General features: G+C 39.9%; 1 protein-coding gene across 18 annotated transcripts in view; it reads right to left on the reverse strand.

The window, feature by feature from the left end:
• Positions 1 to 16,792, reverse strand: part of LOC104909699 (uncharacterized) — a 40,433-nt gene extending 23,641 nt beyond the window's left edge. For 3 of the 18 annotated variants that reach the window (XR_014882159.1, XM_085219850.1, XM_085219848.1), the window contains exons 1-11: positions 16,568 to 16,786; positions 15,449 to 15,746; positions 12,893 to 12,989; positions 11,638 to 11,883; positions 10,968 to 11,063; positions 9,125 to 9,200; positions 8,736 to 8,841; positions 5,904 to 7,272; positions 4,677 to 4,788; positions 1,874 to 1,900; positions 634 to 787 (exon numbers count right to left, since the gene is read on the reverse strand). Coding sequence is in view for 17 of the 18 variants with exons in the window: in XM_085219850.1 (XP_085075976.1) it covers positions 634 to 787; positions 1,874 to 1,900; positions 4,677 to 4,788; positions 5,904 to 7,272; positions 8,736 to 8,841; positions 9,125 to 9,200; positions 10,968 to 11,063; positions 11,638 to 11,883; positions 12,893 to 12,989; positions 15,449 to 15,688 (2,523 nt within the window). In the remaining variant the exon portion in view is untranslated. Of the gene's footprint in view, positions 1 to 633; positions 788 to 1,873; positions 1,901 to 4,676; positions 4,789 to 5,903; positions 7,273 to 8,735; positions 8,842 to 9,124; positions 9,201 to 10,967; positions 11,064 to 11,637; positions 11,884 to 12,892; positions 12,990 to 15,448; positions 15,747 to 16,207; positions 16,225 to 16,567 lie in introns of those variants that run through there. The other 15 variants (XM_085219857.1, XM_085219861.1, XM_085219865.1 and 12 more) reach the window with 13 other exon arrangements.
• Positions 16,793 to 19,768: the final 2,976 nt, after the last annotated feature.

The raw sequence follows: 19,768 nt of genomic DNA on the forward strand, positions 1-19,768 counted from the left end.
GCTGGATACTGCAGCTGCAACATCAGTAGAGTTTAGCCAGAAATGTGCAATTTGCTCTGTAATCAACTGTCATGTACATTCCTTCTTTTTGACTTTCCCTTCACTTGTGTATCTGTGCAGTGTGATTATACAGACTTAGTTTGTTACATATCCAACTAGATAGCACCAAAGTACCACAAAGCCAAAGGTCAGGACAGTTTACAAAAAAAAAACAAAAAACCAACAAACTACTTCCCAGGTCAGGGATAACAATGCAGAATAACGGCCACTGAAATAACAACACTTGATGTCAAGAAGTTGTAAAGCACACTATGACAGGAGATAGAAATGTTTCAAGACTCAACTTAGATATGGGAAAGCCAGTACAAAGATGTACAAAGAACATGGGGGCCCCCCTCATGCTTCTGTACAAAACAGAAGGAACAGTTCTTCAATTTATTCTTTTTTCTTATGTAAAGAGAGCAAGTTGTACATTTAAAACACAAATCAAAGTGATGTTTTTTAACACGAAAATTTTCATTGTACACACAGCCATCTTCAATAAGCAGTACAAATGAAAGGACTCAGGTCCACATGATACCTAAAAACAAGAATGTTCACTGAAGAGAACAGCATATTTATTTTACAGCTTACTTGTATTTCCTCTGATTTCACACTTTCTCCAGTGACTCTAGCTGTTCCTTTGAACTTGCTATGCACCTTTGTGTCAGTTTGCTCTCTGTTGTATTGCAATGGATGAGTCAGCTCCTGGTCCCTGACAGTTTTGAGTTGGTCCATTCGTATTCTGCTGAGAAGGTTAAAAAAAAAAGAAAAAAAAAAAAAAAAAAAGAGTATTAGGTTGGCATAAAGGCTATAACAAAGGACTGTCTCTAGACGTGCTTTCTCTGGACAAGAATTTTGAGGGGCTTGGGCATGTCGCAGATATACTATACTGCTGAGAGTGGCAATAAGTGATTAGCACTTCTCAAAACAGAGGTTGGAGAACTCACGCATCACTTGGAGCACTTGTACAAGACCAGTTGCAAAATTTATTCTATTGGGCAGATGGAAGTACTTTTATTCATTTAATTAATAATTAATTAATTTAATTAAAATTTTCTGATAATCTAAACACAATGAACTTAGAGACTCATAGTCACATTTGCTGTGTACAGGGAAAGCTACATTAAGGCAGACTTGCAGAAGGCACAGCCTGTTCCTAGCACCACACCTGTGAGGCACCTCATCATGCAAGGCTGGAAACTGAGCAGTATTTCTAGCTGCTTGGTCATCCCCATAATGAGAACAGCCATGGACCTGCATGAAAGGGGCTGAGTATATTACTTATAGGTGAGTAAATTACAGGAGCCAAATATGAGAGGCCATCACTAAGACGGCATTTTGCCTTCATATCCAATGTACCAAGGCATGAGTGGTCAGGAAGCGTGCTTAAAAACTTTACAAAAGCTGTAGAGCATTATTTGTACAACCAGGATCCAGGTGCCTAGATCAATTTCAATTTGATATTAAATTATTTGTTAGTTTCTTGCTTCAGTTCACTTCATGACTTACAGCCGTCTGACTATCTCTATTACTTGATAACTACAGGATGCAGCCATGACCTCATGTTTTCCTCTCCATAACGGAGTTTAGCTATTTGACAGCAAAATATGAAAGCTCACAATAACAGTAAGAGGCAAATGAGCTCCCCATATCCTGTTGCTCTTAACAATTTATTACTTTTTTTTTCTTCAGTTTTCTTACTTAAATAAGCCAGTCTAATATTCTCATTAAATGCATGCAAAAAAAATTCTCAATGTTCAATTGAAGTATTAATACTTTTTTCATTATCCTGGTTAAATCGGTAGCCCCTGCTTAATTATGCATAGCTTACCTCTGCTCCAAATCCAGACCAGCTGCCCTGAAATACAACATACAAAAACAAAAGCAAGATGGAAAATATACAGGGAACATCTTCCACTGACAAGTACTCTCTTAAGTTTCTTCAAAACAGAAGCCAACTAGCTACTCCCTCCAAAATCTCAGCTGATATTAACCTCTTCAGAACTGTTGATGAGTTGCATCTGTACAAATAAAATTAACAGAGCTGGAGCATCAGCCCAAGTGTACAGTTGCTCACAGGGCCATATTACTAGCATGACCATGAGTCTCCACCCCACGCTGCACAAGGCAACGCTGGGCAAAGTTTGGAGTTCAGTGCAGGACAGGGATCAGGCCTATTAGGCAGCTTGGTTGCAGCTCCCCAGTCTCTAAAACAGGTTAGCTGTACAAAAGTGTTGTGCCGTGTCCCTTTGGCTCAAGGCTATAAAACAGCCCCTGGCCTTGAAAAAAGTAATAATCAAAGAACCTGGAGCACACACAGTACTTCTTTGGAGCCTCTGACAGTCTGTTCACATCCCAGCTATAAACGAAAAGCTAGGTGCAGAGATGTAAAATATTAGAAAAGCTAAGTACTTTGTGTCAACTCTAAACCTTGCATGAATCCCAGGCATACCTCTGCCTGAGGCACATAGCAGCAAGCTGACTGTGAGGCAAAAAGTAAACATGCAGCAAGGCTTTCCCAAGAAAAAAGATCACTACTGAACTCTCTGACAGATACTAAGAGTCAGCAGCATCTCCCTCAGCAGTGGAGCCACAGGCTGTGTTCCAGTCTCCCCCAGGCACTAGATACGCACCACAAGCTACACTCCAACCATTTTCACTTTCTTGTCTATATTATTTGTGTCTGCAAAGGCTCAAAAACAAAGCACTTTGAAACAAAAGAATGGATGGACTAGGCAGGTCCAGGCATGTCACGTTGCTCTCAAAAGGGTTTTCGTGGCTTCCAACATAGTAAGTCACCAAAATGGCCTAAGTAATGTGCTTTGGATGTAGCTGCCACCTTGTGCTACTTCCTGGTTTGAAAATAACAAAGCAGACTGCATAAATCTGCATAGGGAAACACAGCCAAGGAAGATAAGCTGCCTTTCACAATTAGTTTTAACTCATAAATTAGAAAAATGAAATGATGCACACATTATGCTAGGCATGTATATTTGGATAAATATTTGTGTGGACGTATAAGGGGTTACTATGGCTAATGACATGAATAAATCTAGTGAAAGCTCTTTTGAAAATCTTCACTGTTTTTAAAGAAAAATGAAAGTCACGTCATCTGTGATGCAGCACTGTCAGCAGGTAGACAAACCTGCACTGCAGTAATTCAGCACCTGTGCGTCACTCCACAGCCCAAATTTATACCAGTAAAGGGAAAAGCAGCACCTAATTTCATGAGTAGCTTTATTAACTACCAAATCCCACAGATATTCACATCTGAAGCACATATCACAGCTTCCAGCTGGAGATCACCCAAGCTGTTTGCAAGATCACAAACTAGAAAGATCTTTATTAAAGTCATCCATTGTTAAGGCACTGAAAGCATTTTGCTGGAAGATACCTATAAAAAGAAATCAAACAAACTGACAAAAAGAAAATACCATTTGGCACTAATCCCACGGTCTTTGAAATCAAGAGGATTGGGCAAGCAGATGTGAAAAATAATTTCACAGAGTCACAGAACGGCCAGGATTGGAAGGGACCTCAGGGATCATGAATCTCCAACTCCCCTGCTACAGGCAGGGCCACCAACCTCCCATTTAATATTAGACCAGGCTACCCAGGGCCCCATCCAACCTGGCCTTGAACACCTCTAGGGATGGGGCATCCACAACCTCTCTGGGCAGCCTGTTCCAGCACCTCACCACTCTCTCTGTGAAGAACTTCCCCCTGACATCCAACCTAAATCTTCTCTCCCTCAACTTAAAAACATTTCCCCTTGTCCTGCAGTTATCTACCCTTTCAAAGAGTTGATTCCCCTCCTGTCTGTAGGCTCCCTTTAGGTACTGAAAGGCTGCAATGAGGTCACCCCGCAGCCTTCTTTTCTCCAGGCTGAACAAGTCCAGCTCCCTCACTCTTAGTTTGCATTATCTATTAAAATAAAAATCAATAAGTTATTCTTTCTTAGCAGTGGTTCAGAACCAGTAAAGTGAAAAGGGAAAGAATCACTTCTGTATTTATGGTAGATAGCACCCAGCAACTTCTGGCAGGCTTCCTCGCATTAAAAAAAGTATATATTTGATATTTGATTTGACAGTAAGCTTACTAAATTTTTATTACAGGCATTTGTATTACCTCTAACTAGTTGCAGTTGTGAGTGCAATTCTGTTCAGAAGATAAGTGTTTCTGAAATTATTATACTGTTGGTCACATGGTCACTTATGATAACTGGAAACACAAGGTACGCTGATGTGAACGCAACAAGGAAAGTTTATCCTTTACTCCATCAGATGCCTAATCCCATATAATGAATTATCCTGATTCTTACAGATTTCAGTGTAATCTGAAGATGTTCAGCAATTTACACAAAACATTTGGCATTACTCAGCTTTAAGACCCAAACTGTACCACAGTTATCAGAGTTGGCCCCTTTGGTTAGGCACCTTACTTTTTATCTACACATCCAGGTAAGTGTTTCAGTTCTCGGGGACAATATAAATGCCATTCAGACAAAGCTAGCTAATTATGTTGTATCAGACAAAGTTGCTAATTATGGATTTAGCAACCTGATTTTAAGCTTGCTCATGGAAGCAGTGGCTTCAGTACACGCTCAAATCAGTTCCTTGTGTATATAGACTTACCTGAGAAAATGCATTGCTTTGTCCTGTTCTTCTTCAGCTCTAGTCAGTGAAAGGGTTCCTCCATGATATACATCAGTTTCTAATCCTCTGGAAAGGATGTTCTGGGTTTCTTCTACAAAGACATCTACATTAGCACTGGCTGCATAACTGCAGTAAATTTTACTGATGAATCTGTCAAACAGAATTAACTTATCAGAGAATAATTACAGAAGTATTCAGACTCCAATATAGTTCTTAGTAGTGCGGTCCAAGCCCTGCAGGTCATGATAACTGAAATGGATTTGGGGGATATATCAGTGTCAGCAGCTGAATTCCTTACTGTGAATATGGTTGTCAAGTGATAATTCAACTTTATTTTGAATGTAGCTTTTACACAGTCCTTGATGCTCTTTTTGGAACAGCTTAGCAATCTGGGACAGAGTAATTAAGAGCTGTCAGGAATAAGTATTCCTGCCGCAGTGATTGCTGCAGGAAGGACAACAGGTTTTGAATCACCCTAAGAAAAAAAATAAAGGGGAGAGACAGCAAGTATGTTTGAGATGAGGAGTTAGCCTGAAGGAGGTAAAGTCCTACACTGGAAGCTGAGAAAAAAAAGAGTAAGAACCAATTTAATAAAAAGGTCTAAATCCTTTCTCAGCAGGATACCATTTCTTTTCCAGAAGTAAGATAACCAAGCCAAAAAAGAGGAGGATTTCTGGCTGAAGAAGTGTGACACTATCTGGGACAAACTGAGAGAAGATGTTCATAGGAAAACATAATCTTCTACTAATACTGGGCTCTCTGTGTCTGAGGAATAAAATAAGCAATTGTGAGAAATTATTTTGCCCAGCCTGTTGTATCTCACATTGTCTCTGAGGAGGATAAATAGAAAACAAGAACTTCTCACTGCCAAGAGTCAAGGGGGTGAATATATGCTACCAGAAACTCTAGCACTGATTCCAGGGACTGACTGAAACATCCACCAGTCTCATGGGGTGAAAAGTCTGTACATGAAACTGCATCTCTTAGCAACACAATTAGAAAAAATGGCCAGTGACATAGAGTCAAGCATAACTAAGGCCTTGCAGGTATTTTTTCCCTTCCTTTCTGTTTTTAACAATTTCTGACTGAGAAATACCAACAGAGGTGAGCTTATACCTAGGGAGCATAAACAGAATCAGTCAAAGTAAGAGAAATTTAATTTCCATATTGAAAAGAAATGGAAACAAAAACTTAGGTAGCTCTTACCTAACGCATTTGTAGGCAGTTTATTCTGTGATTGCTTCACTGAAGGGGCTCCTTTAATCCTAAAAACCACTGCTGAGGATGGCAGATCAAGGCTTGTAACATGCCTGGCCTTTGATTCAGGTTCATCCTCTCTCCTTTTGGATTTTGTGAGATGAAATGCAGAATGCTGAAGAGATGAGTGAGCCTTGCTCCCTTTCAGCTTGACAGCTCCAGTGCTGGAATCACTGCTGCTTGTGCTGAGGGAGAGACTTTGCTGTCTTGAGAGTGCTAGAATATCTTGTTTTCTTGAGGAGGAACTGATGTTCTTTTTCATGGAGATGTGTTCAGCTTCACTGGGCTCATCACTAGCATAATCATTTTCAGAGAGATCCAAATGTCTGTCAGAATGATCTGCTACCTGAGGCCCATGCTGGGAGGGATATTGACTGCAGTGAGATTTGGGGTCATCATCACTGTTGGACGATAAGCAGCCTGACTCGTGGGATGAAGATGCAACATGCCATGTCATGGCAGCTGTCCCCTTCCTTTGCCATTCCTGCTGGGATGAGCTTTCTTGCTCCATAGCCTCAAGCGAATTACAAGTAATTTTTATGATCTTATCATTGATCTTCTTAAAACCAGTGTGGATTTGTCCTTTGCTTTCTGGGCTCTGGCTTCCTGAAACAAGTACTTGTGGGCATACCTGCACATGCTTCTGGCCCTGTATGAATGCAGGGACTGCACTCCACTCTGCTTTCCTCATGCATTCTGATTCTATATCCTGAAGTGTAGAACACTTTTGCAGGACTTCTAAAGGGCTTTTTTCTTCCTCTCTGAGCTCACCCTGTAGAAGCTGATTTGCTCTACCTAGGTCTATTTGCAGGATACCCTCCACAAGTCTTTCATCAGTTCTATCAGCTTGCTTTACAGAATCCCTGTGATTAGTTTCACTTTCCCCACCTAACTGTAGGTTCATTTCTGTTGTTTCAGGACATGAGTTCAGGATTTCAGTCCACTTCATATGAGGTGAGCCAAAAGCATCTTTATCTCTTTTAATCACTACTTTTTCTTCTGCACTTTGCTCCTGTACTTTCACTTCACAGTAAGTCTGAGCCTTAATTCCCTTCTCAGCTAAAGCACAATTTGCTTTTTTTCCATGTGTACCCATATGCATGGAGCTGCTGATCTGCAGATTTACATGAGGATATTCCCTTGGCTGCAGTATCCCTGCATCCATTTGTCCAGGCTGGGAGAAAAGACTCCAGTGCTCCACATCAGTTCTGGAATGCTTGCTCACTTCTTTTAAAGGCTTCTGTTTAGTTTTTTTGACCCTTATAGTACCTTCTTTTCGCTTTAGAAAAGTCTTCCGAGGTGTTCCTTTTGCCTTGCTCTGAAAAAAAAACAGCAAAAATAACGACAATCATAATCTGAGATTCATTCATCAGAAAGAAAAGTATTTATGTTAATTGAAAAAGCTGAGTCACTAGAATTCTTAAAGTACCTGACTATGGATAACTGAGCTCATGAATAACAGTCTGCAGACTACATAAAAGGTATGAGAACTTTTAAGATGAGTCATTGTGTGACACCTCCATTAAATCCTAAGGAGCGTCAGAACTTAAGACACTTAGCGCTAAGTGTTTGGATGGTCAAAGATGAGAGTTTTCACCTTTGTTTTTGAAGGCAGTTTGAGTGTTTTGTACAACGTGGCAGAAATATATAAATGCATCAGTTTAAAATGTTATTTTCCCAATGAGACAGAGAAAATTACTGAGTAATAAAACATACACCTTCCTTCTAATTCTGTATGCCTAAGATAATGCAGGGCCTGACACCCAAAGGTTCCCACTGAAGAAGTCCTTATTGCATTTGGTATTAAGGTTAAGGCTGTTAAAAGCCTTAACCTAGCCTCTAACAGAACAATTACCCAGTTCTGAGCTGATTCAAAACTCTGGGCATTAACTATTGTCAGATTTGGCACAAAGAGCAACAAGAAAAAAGTATCTTCTCAACTTCCAGCCATTAACACAGAAAACAATGACAAGACAACTTATGAGATGCTTCTAAGCTAGTGTTTGAGATATCAAAGAATCACAGAATGGCTTGGGGTAGAAGGGACCTCAAAGATCATCTAGACTAGAAAACAAAAGGAGGACATGAAAACAGGAGATATGTCTCCCCTGTAAATAAAAACTTTGAGCTTTGTAGAACAGCTTTTCACAAATCTGTAGGGCTTGAAATTGCAAAGTCAGACCTTCACATAAACTTGTCTTAATCTTTAAGGAGAAGGTAATTTCTGGCATTCATCTCTGCATCAAATGCCACTTTCACACTACCTATAGTCATTCCTGCTTTTAATTTTGTGAGAAATATGCTATGAATCAATGAGATTGTTTAAACTGTGTCTGCTAAAGCTTCATATGGCTTTGTGAAAGGCAAAAAGCAGAAAAGTTTTGAGAAGCAAACAATTTGGAGATGATCAGTATTAAGAAGCTAACAGAATCAACCTTGATGTCTGGCTGAGCTGGGCAAGTAAGCTGAGACTCAGGCAAAAATTATGTTCCAGAGAGTATGTGGGCAGAGCAGAATACAGTGGGAGATAGCAGGAACTGTGACTGAGTAATAAGAGGTCCAACGCAACCGCTCATACGCCAATAATGTGGGGATGGGGCCTTTTTTTTTTTTTTTCTTTGGGGGGAGAGGGGAAGGGAGGTTTTGAAAAGTTTTCCAATATCACATGAAAGAACAGTGGAAAAACGTGCTGCTACACAGTGAGCCAAAATAGCACCTATACAACCTCCAAGTCCAAGAGAACTCATCAAAAACAAAGTAAAAACACCAATGGCACAGTACCTGCTGCTTCTGCTCCTGTTTTTCTGTCAACTGAGTGTCTACCTGAAGCTGGTCAATACATTTTTCAGAAGTCTTCTGTCTAGTATCTATTTCTGCTGTGATTGGCCTAGGCAAGGAAATAAATTACTTATTTGTAATATTCTCCAACTATCTTCTGTTCAGTAGTTCTTATTCTCTTCTTTTTCAACATGAAACATGTTAGCAAAAGATATAGTATTATTGGACACCGAAGACCCACTCTAAAACATCCTGTTAAAAGTATACATGAATTTTGTTTCCTTTTAGGAACTTTTTTGGCTGGTGTCAGTTGGTATGTGTTATACAGTATTTTTACAATCAACAAGAACATGCCTTTGTAGTTTGACTGACTGATTAGATTCATTTCTTACCTGTTTCCTAGGTTTCCAGTCTCTACCTTTGTGCTGAAGGGAAATGGAGGAATCTCCTTCATTTGTTCTGTTTGTTCTTAAAAAAAAAAAAAACAAAAAAAAACTTCAGGGAAAGTCCTTTCTTTTAACTGACTGTTATCTTAGCAGCAGGAAAAAGGTCAATGAAAACAATTTATGCAAGTTTTGACTTTTGAAAATACTTCATAGAATATTTTTAAATTAAATTTGAAAAAAAAAACCCACACCTACTAATCCTCAAATCTAACATCTGGGAATAATGAAACAAGAAATGGTGATTTGTACTCCTTGCCTCAAGAGACTTGTAATTCATAGTTAATGTGATCACTGCAGAATATTACACTGGAGACTCATCGCTGGACAGCACTGAAATTCTGTATCTATAAAACATGCTGACTCACAAGTCAGTTCTTTAAACATTTTAAATAGCAATGTTCATAGGCAAGAGACCTTCTAACTGGGCATTTTCCATTCTATTTCACAGAAGCGTGCAAGTTTGTCCATCTTTCCATTTAGGCTTACAGGCTACGTTCCTTACAAAAGAATGCTTCTACTGCATTTAATCATTTATCTAAATGTCACCTAATTGAGACTTGCTCTATAGCTCAAGTTGGTCTGTCAATTTCAGGAAAATGTCTTTATTGACTTATTCACACAGAACACCACTGCTGTTGCCAGAAAGCACAAAGCTTGTTTTTTGACACTGACACACCTAGTGCCCCTGGAGGCCTTGGCAACGCACTCTCTTGCAACACAAAAGCTTGTAATGCCCTATCAGGTCTCATGACTCAATCTAGTTCAGGAAGCATAGGGGGTAACATCTAATCCTGTTCTTTTCAGTGACTTAGTGAAAGTGATTTCCTGTAGAGCACTGACATTGGTGATACAAAAGTTTTTAATGTTCTTCCCTCAGCTTTTTCGGCCACATACTAAATATCTTCAGTCTGATGACATATAAAGAAGTGTTATTTCTGCAACTCAGTCACCTGCTATAGACTAGAATTGCACTGGCACAGGCTGCCCAAGGTGGTAGTGGAGTCACCATCCCTGAAGGTTTTCTAGAAAAAGGCAGATGTGACACTGAGGGACATGGTTGGTGAGAATGGTAGTGATGGGTTGATAGTTGGACTAGATGATCCTAGCAACTGAAGAAACTGAGGCTGTTTCGTTTGGGGAAAAGGAGGCTGAGGGGAGACCTTATTGCTCTCTTCCAATATCTGTAAGGTGATTACAGTGAGAGCGGGGCTGGTCTCTTCTCACTGGTGACAGGACAAGGGGACATGGCCTTAAGTTGTGCCAGGGGAAGTTTAGGTTGGATATCAGAAAAAACTTCTTTACAGAAAGGGTTGTTAGGCACTGGAATAGGCTCCCAGGGGAGGTGGTTGAGTCACCATCCCTGAAAGTGTTTAAAAACTGTTTGGATGTGGTGCTCAGGGACATGATTTAGCAGAGGGTTGCTAGAGTTAGGGTTAAGTTGTTAAGTACTGTTAAGTTGTAGTTGAGCTCAATTATCTTTAAGGTCTTTTCCAGCCTGAGCAATTCTATGGTTCTATGATTCTACAAGTCTAGTATGTAGTAGAACTGGAGGTGGCACATCATGGCAGGTGAGTTCCAGCAAGTGATGCAGAATCCACACTTCCTCCTTACAGTCTCATCAGTGAGGGTCTGCTTTATCCAGTCTTTTAGATTATCTATCTATTTATCTACAAGAAAAGTGGCAATGGGAATGGTATAGCAAGAGAAGTGCGTCAGCACTACAATTTTCCCCCAAGTTCTTCCCAGTACAAGGCAAGAACAAAAGCATCCAGGCAGCTGTATAATTCACCTTTGTTTTTTGTTCTGATTTCTTCCTGAGCATCTTGTCTGGAAAGCTGTTTTGTGGGGATCTCAGTACTCTGAAGCAATGGCTCTGTGCTTATCCCTTTAAATAAAAATTAGAGACATTAGATGTGCTGCTGATGCACCCCTGTTCATGTTTCCAGAATTAAAAACCCACCCTCATCACAGCAGTCAGCACCGCTCTGTTCAGCCCCATCCTCAAGCACACAATCAGCTGGAGGACATTTCAAAGCCAAGTGCACTGACAAGCTTCCAGTCAGGTGTTAAACTGATGTACTGGGGCTCCCACACCTTCAAGCCTTAGTTTCTCACGCACTTTTCTCACCTTTGTATGCTATATCCATATCCTATGTTTTATTCATCTTCCCTTAAGCATATCTTACACTCTCCCTCACCATACCTCACTCTACCTTACCATTTCCAATTTAATGACCATGTATATCCACAAGGCCCAATTTCTGTTTGTATCAGAAGTAGGATCACTGAGATTCAGAAATTTTCCAAAATAAATTTTAAAACACTTTAATAGCTTTGTTACAAACTGCCATAAAAGTCAGGCCTTCCTCTGCCTGGCAATAAAAGTTTTCACCAGGAAGGGCAGAAATTCAGATTTGCACAGCATGTTTATATTCAAGTTTCCAGTGCTTTTCACCTACCTGAATCTGACAGCTGCAGGTGCTCTCCTGAGATTTCTGAACTGCTCTCGTTTGGCACCACTGGTGGGAAGCTGCTCTGCAGGGCAGAAGGCACTGCTGATGGGGAGGTCTCTAAGCATCCTGGGCTCTCAACTTGTGAAGAATTTTTGGGTGGCAACTGGGCAGGAGATAAAGTAGCAGGAAAGCATGGAAGGGATGACATCGTGGCTACTAGATGGGAAGGTATCACAGGAGAAACAGAAAAACCTAAAAATAATTACCAGAGAAGGAAAATGAGAGAAGTTTATGACAGCTGCTTTGCGCTGAACTGGAAGTCTCTGCTAAGCTGGTATTGCACTACAACACTGTTGCTTTCATGCTCCCTGGTGTTTTGTATTGTCAGAGTGAAATAATGAAACTGTGCTCTTGTTATATACTTCAATTGTAAAAGTGCTTGCTGTACATCAGACATACCCAAAATTACCTGAAATATGCTTAGAGAGAATTTACAAAGTACTCCTGAGCAAGTAAAACACATTTCTCCAATGTCTTCTTAAGCACATTAGCAGGTATGATTTAAGTATCACAGAGCATCTCTGAGGTGGCCCTTGCTGCATGTTTTATTAGAAGTGGAAAGCATATAAATAGTTCTGGAAAGTGATCACAGATCCAGCCTCACTGCTTCCAGAAAAGAATCCTGTATCGGTCTTACATGGCAAGGTTTTGAGCCCAGCATTACCCTGTGTCGGATCAGAGCAGCTCCAGCTGCTCCAAAGGGACCCACCACTGCCAGAGCTGAGCCATGAGTCATGCTGGGTGTCCTCTGAGAGAGTAGATTTATGAAAGGGAAAAACCAGTGTGCAACAGCAGCTGGTAGAGAGGAGTGAGGGATGAGAGAGAAAAGGCCCTGCAGATAAAGGCCAGTGAAGGAAGGGGGCAGGAGGAGATCCTGGCAGAGACCAGAAGTCCAAAGTCTGTACTTCAAAAAGAAATCTATATGGGAGATCTGTTACTAAACATATAAGACTCCTCCTCATATACTTCCTGGTAATGAAAAGTAAAAAATTAAAACAAACATTTTCTGGGGTTTACAGTTTGTGCATAAGTCTATGTGGAGAAATAAATATTTTAGCCTTACTGCCAGAGGAAGAACCCCAAGCTACTGAAAACAACCACAAGACCTCCTCTTTCTTTAAAGAGCTGCTGCATTCCACTGCTGGAGTACAAATAATGGCAGGTAAGGTTGCTGCAGCATCAGGAGGGATTCCCCAAGTACCTGGGTTGTAAAGCGCAATGATTTTCTGCTGTTCAGCCACCAGCCTCTGCAGCTGCTCCATCTGCAGCCTCAGTGCTCCATCCTGCTGCCCTGCAGTCTGAAAATATCATGAAGAGACAGTATAAGACTACATTTTGGAATGTTTTTCAATCAGAAAGAATCAATGGCCTTTGGGTTTAGGAATTTCTTAAATAGTGTATTATATTTCATGTCGATATTTGCATTTAAAAGCTTTTGCCATCTCACAACTCAGAGCGGATACTGATACAGTGCAGGCAGTGTTCAGCCTCACATCAGCCAGCATTTTATTCTAGTCTATGTGCCAGGATTTCCTTCACTTGGAAGCTAAAGCATGAATGAGAGGGAAGCATCCATGTCTCGCACCAATAAGCTCAATAGCATCAAGACAGTTGATATCTGTCAGGTCCAGTTTCCTCTATAAAACTTTAAAACATGTCCAGGTCCAGCATTTAGTGGCTTGCTGAACTATTTGGTAAAGGATACTACCAGAACTGTTGATGAAAAGAAGCTTCAAAATTCTGTCAGTCAAATTAACTTACCACACAGAGAAAGAAAAACTTAAACAGCATCCTCTCCTGTTTTTATTTTCTATTCCTTGCTATCTAATGGCATTTTTTTATTATGGGAAATGTGAAATTTAGAGCAAGTTTAAGACCAAACTTTTTTCTCTTTTCTTTCACAAACACAGATGGTTGAACAGACATAGAAATAATAAAAGATTATGGCAACATAAAATGTTATGAAGGGTACATAGAAATAATAAAAAGCTATGGCAACAAAATGTTAGGAATTTTTCTCAAGTTTACAACGAAAATGAAAGAAACCCATGAATCAAAGAAAATACCAAAACATACATGAAACTCAAGTCAAATGTTGAATTTGCTTTCAAGTTTTCCACTGTGCCCATTAAAAATACACTAAAATCATAAACAATTCAGTTAATTGAGAGGTTTGTGGAATGCTAGTTTGGTCACTCAGGCCTGATTTTCAGAGGCACTAAGCACAGAAAATTCCCACCAAAATTTGGGAATTGTCAGCAGAAATTGCAACACTCAGGTTGTGTGAAGATAAAATAGTACCATTGTCTATATTGATCTTACATGTTGATTGTTGCTTTTGCTTAGACACCAACATATACTAGATATGGGCCTTTTTCCTACGTTTTTTTTTATTATGAAGTGCCCGCTCTTTTATAGAACTGAAACTCACAGTGTAAAGTTACCCTAATCTTGTTGCTATGCTGAGAGTTTCCCAAGGCTTTGCCTGAAGGAACAATTTAAACTCTTAACTGTTCCATCTGGCATCACTTGATAAGCACAATATAACAAAGTAAGTCACAAATTCACTCTTTATTTTCCAGAGTCTTTAAGAACTATTCCAATACTTCACAGTCAAATGCCAGAGGCTAGAGAACAAACAATGCCCAACTGTTCATTAAATTTAATGTTATCCTGGAAAAAACTAGCAAGCTCCTTGACTCACAAGAAGTTATCTTCAGCTACAGCCCTTTTTTTTTTTTTTTTTTTAAACCCAAAAGATTAGCAAGCTTCCTGTCTCTATAGACAGAGTACCAAAAACATTCATTAGACTGAGACCTAGTCTAAAGAGAAGATGATAAGGACTCCTAACTAGTTTTATAAGCATCTTCTTCATAAGAGAAATAAGGAACTGGATGGCAGGCCAGCCTCAACACCACAGACTGCCGTCCTCATGTACAGGGAGGTTAGATTAGAAGAAGACAGAAGAAGGCAGCTACTGCCTCAACACAGCCCAACTGCAAATCTCCTGAATTATGATTGAAGAACAAAAAAGTTTTCCCAGCTCTTGTCTTTTGTACAGCTGTGATGCCATCAGTAAGAAGAGAAGAAGCCCTGAATTGAATTACACTCACAGCAAGACATATGATGCAGCCTGGTTAGCACAAGTAGTTCTGATTTTGACATCAACATCATTAAAAAGAAAAATAAAAAGTTAAAATTATGATAAAGCTTCAGTAGGTAAATGATTGGAAACAGAAGAGTTCCCTTACAGTACGCAGCTAAGGCACTGTATTGTTTATTATCTCCTAAGAAACACATGGAACGTTCATCGGAAGAGTTACAGTCTGGTTACTCCTGTCAATCTCTTTGCAAGAGCTAAGAAAAAGAGCCAGAAAAAGAAAAAAAGATTAAAAAAATAGATGGAGGACAGGAAGAGGACTTATGGAAAGAGAAATAAAAATATGGATACACCTCACAATCATTACATGGGAGGCCAGAATATCCAACCTTTTTTTCTAAATTGAGAGAGACAACAGTAACTATCCAACAAGGGGAACAACGGGAAAAGTGTCTCATAGGAAACGCACATTATTGCACGGATCCATTAAAGCAACATAATCAGACACAGAATTATGATCTACTTTCCAACACCAGTCAGTACAGCCTCCTACCTACAGAGAGAGAGAAGCGTTAGCAGCCCTTTCTTCCTGAAGAGGGTCGGCAAAAATCAGAAGCATGCAATTATAAATTCAGTGTTTACTTAAAGCAAACTTACCTGCTCCATGTTTTTGTCAGTGGAAGCACTCTGATTCATTCCAGGCTGTGAGGCAGGGAGCAGAGGAGGAATCAACGTTTCTAGGGTGCCACCTGCATCATTAATTCCAGTCTCAGTTACACTGCAAACCAACTTCTGAGGAAGCAAATCAGAGTTGTCCAAATAACATAATTGCCTTGCATGCAGAAAATCTTGGTCATGGCCCAAGTCATCTATTGAGTCATTATTGTTGACCATCATACTACCATAAAAAGTGGATGCTGCTTACTGGAGGAGTCACTTGTGTTGTCAACCAAAGCTGAGGATAAAAAATTATTTTGTTGAATTATTTTGTTGGAAGATGATACCATGCTTGTAGATCATTTACAGTCTGCTGTAACATATGGTCTTTTTCCTTAAGAGCCCTGCTTTCTGAAATCCATTTTAGGGATATGCAGCAAAAACCATCACAACAAACATGTCATAATGACATGGTAAATCCCATAGTCAGATGCTTTTTTAATTTATTTTCTTTAATTCAAGAGATTGATTTTTTAGACCAGGCTGAATACAAAGTATCTTCTGACTTAAGAAACAGCTTTTATATAAAAATACACACATAAAACACAGCTAGGATACATGCAGTATGGAAAACTATAAAATCACAATATTTCCATCAGCTAAAATGGATTAGTAGTGCTATTGCCTTCCCACTATTTAATTCTAAGGTCTCAGGAAAAAAAAAAAAAGAAAAAAGAAAAAAGAAAAAAAAGAACAGACCTAAGATTCCGACTGCAATAAGAACAGAAACAGCAAAAGAATTCACCAAGTTTCTTGACCTTGTCTTTCAGCTAAATCTCCAGCCTGTAAGTTTAGAGAAAGTAGCTCAATGTCTAAGGCAACAGGAAAAAAAAAAGGGGATTGGGGATAACGGGGAAAACAACAGAACACAAATAACACTGGGGGGGTTTGGGGAAGGAAAAGGGGAGAAGGAAGCCTCATTAGAATGCTATCTGATGTTTAAGTTGCTTATAAGAATATTAATCTCAAAAAGATAAAGCTGATACAGCTTATATCCATTTTCCGTGCGGCTGGTATGAGTGAGAGCAGTAGAACAAAGGATAAAGACTTGCTACTTACCTTATAAGATTGGGGTAGGTGTGTCTTCTTCAGCAGCTGAAGCTAGTAAGCTTGCCTATCTTGTCTGCTATGGGAGCATTCAAGATCATTTACTCGCACTCTGTAAGAAATATGGACTCTTCAAGGGCTTCATTCTCAAGAAAATGATTTAATGCCTTCATCCTACATTAATGTAAATGGTTTATGTATCATGTATACACAGCCTACCAAGCTTGTGTAGCTAGGAAACATGATGTTTGCAGGCTTCAACTCCCTTTAGAGTAATCTACAGTTCCACTGGAAACATTTTAGAAATCTACAGATGTAAAACAACTAAGTTCAGGCTGCCTGAGCACTAAAATGAGAACTGAACAGAATGAATCTACAAGAGGAGTGAGAAAAAAGAAAAAAAGAAAAGAAAAATTAAAAAAAAAAAAGGGGGGGAAAGGAAACAGGTGCAGTCACTGAAGCTATTCGGATACAGAGTTCAAATGCTGAACAGTTAAGCAGCTGCAAGCTGTTAGAAGAATACTCTCATCAGTGAGGGGTGATACTAAGGCCATTAGTGCCCTGACTTACTGATGTCACGTATTGCACTAAGGGTGTGGAATTTTCATGTACTGGTCATGCTTTCTCCAAAATATAAATGATCAAATGTAAGCTGATAATTATGAAAGACAGACTCTGAAAACAAGACATGCTCTCCAAGAGTCTCTCCAACCTCATATATCTCGCTTCTAGTTCTACAACTAGTGGAATGTTGTTAAAGAATTGTGGAGAGTTGAGGAAGTCCCTCTGATGCTCTTAGCAAGGAAAAGATTTGCAAACCTGGGCACTGATTAAGAAGTCACTGACTGACTAGCTTTACAATATCAGATTTTATCCCCAGAAGGTCTGGTAACTGCTCATCATAGTTGATTTTCATCATTATATTGTAATCTCAGGAGGTGTGTGGGGGAGTATATCCTTGATGCATGAGGTTAAACAAGTAAGAAATTTATTTATAAAAGTTAACATGACCTAGTCAGCTCGTAGATGACTTTAGATAAGAAACAGAGCACTAAAACTTGCTCTACTGTGATCCTTTTCAATGTTTGCTTTCTAATTGCTGGGGATTGCCAGTAAGCAAACAGCAACTTGTTTACAGCCCTGTTGCTAGGGGTCTTCTGGAGGCATGGCTCAAACAAAGCCACTGGGAGCCTCCCTCTCCTCCAGGCAACAAAGTCATTCTTCAGTAAATGTGGCCAAAGCAGTCAACAGCTGCTCCCTGTGAGGTTGGCACAGAGCACCTTGGCAACCAGCAGGAGCAAAAAGGGAAGAGCACCACAGGCTGATGAATGGCTGGTTAATTGTTTGTGCAGAATCTCTATTTTTATCTGCAAGCAGACTGAAATCTAACTGAAAAGCCCTGACAGTTTCACTGAGGAGTCCAAATGTAGAATTAGGAAGTGAACCACAAGCACTCAGGCCTGAAGACCTCAAATGAAGCCAATTAACTTGACTGATAGCCTTGAGAGCTGTCAGGTGTACCCTGGGGAAGCCCTGTTCTTTGAAGATACTATTTGAAATTCTCTTTCTTTTCTGTTTCTTTTTTATTTTTATTTATTTATTTTTTTAACTCTTTTACCAAGAGTGGAGCAACAGCCATAGGCATGATGCATACAGATGAACAGGACAGAGAGACATAAATCAGTGGTGATAATTTTCTTTTAAGCAGCACCGTTAATTCCTGTTAACTTCTGCATGCTTTGGGAAATGTTTGACCTGAGATAATGAAAAGTACACATTAACACAAAATATTTTTTCTTTTACAAAACATTGAATAATTTCCAAAAATAGCTACCTAGGAGTTTGAGGGTTGGGGGAATAGAGCTATCAATAATACTGGAGTTTCCAGATAGATTCTTGTCATACTTAGTTTTCATATTAAGTCTCCTTTTCCCTCATCGCATATGCAGACTCTCAGATTAAGCAGAAACTCAGGTGAAAGGGAAAACAAGGATGAAATTAGGGGGGAAAAAAAAAAAGAAAAAGAAAACAAAAAAAAGAGGGAGAAGTAGCAGGAGAAAAAGGCATTGAGTTTGGCACCAGTCTCTTGGTGTCTGTCCAGCTGAACAGGCAGCTTCACACCAAGGGGTGCTCAGGGCCTTGGCTTTTTCCCTGTCCCAGCCCCAGGTCTACACTTTGGGCAGCCCATACATTCCTTTAGCATCTTTGGGTCTTTTTTTCAAGAAGGATGGATCCAGATGGCTATATTCATTCAAAGAATGTTATCCTGCCTTTTGTACCATTAGATTAAGACAACAAATCAAGTATTCAAGGTGAAGGCATCAGCGTATGCTGAATCTGGATATGAGCACAGCTGCTGTGGCTTTGTGCCCAGCCAGTAGCAAGGCTGAGCACGTATTCACCATACATACGTACATTCAGGACACACACACGTGGTCAGCCACACAGGCTGACAACACATAGTGCTCATGCAGGCTGCAGCAATACAGACATCCCAACCCTGTTCTTCTCCTCTGACAAACAATGGGGATGCAGGAGGGCACAAAGGATTTTATGAAGCGAGGAAGGTGACTGCAGAATCTCTTGTCGGTAGATAATGTTGAATGCGGAAAAAACTGTAGACCAGCCTCCATGCACACCTCCTTATGGAAGCCAAGATTTAAGCCACTGTAAGCTGCCCATTGCTGATTTTAGTCACCAAATTGCTCCCAGCAAGCAAACTTGAAATTCTGAAATGGGTACATGTGATAAATACTAGCACATACTTTTCTGAAAGAGTGGTCAAGCACTGGAATGGGCTGCCCAGGGAGGTGGTGGAGTCACCAACCCTGGAGGTGTTCAAGTAATGGTTGGATTTTGTGTTGAGGGACATGGTTTAGTGAGAACTATTAGTGATATGTGGGTGGTTGGACTGGATGATCTTGAAGGTCTTTTCCAACCTCGGTGATTCTGTGATTCTTTGCCTCTTTTATTACCTGCTGTTGTGCCTCATAAGAAAAGCAGTCTGCAGAGTAAAAAAAAAAAAAAAAAGGCCAGAGTTTAATTCCCTGCAAACATAGAAATCTGCTATGAAATAACAAAATTTTTTGATACCTGGAGAATAACCCTCGAGAAAGAAATTTCAGCTAACTGGTAATATGAAGACATAAATGGGTCCATATTCTCCATTACATTAAGACAACACAAGCCCACAAAAATGAAAAAGTGCATGAC

This window comes from Meleagris gallopavo, chromosome 2 (assembly GCF_905368555.1).
Source record: "Meleagris gallopavo chromosome 2, MGAL_WU_HG_1.1, whole genome shotgun sequence".
NCBI lineage: Eukaryota > Metazoa > Chordata > Aves > Galliformes > Phasianidae > Meleagris > Meleagris gallopavo.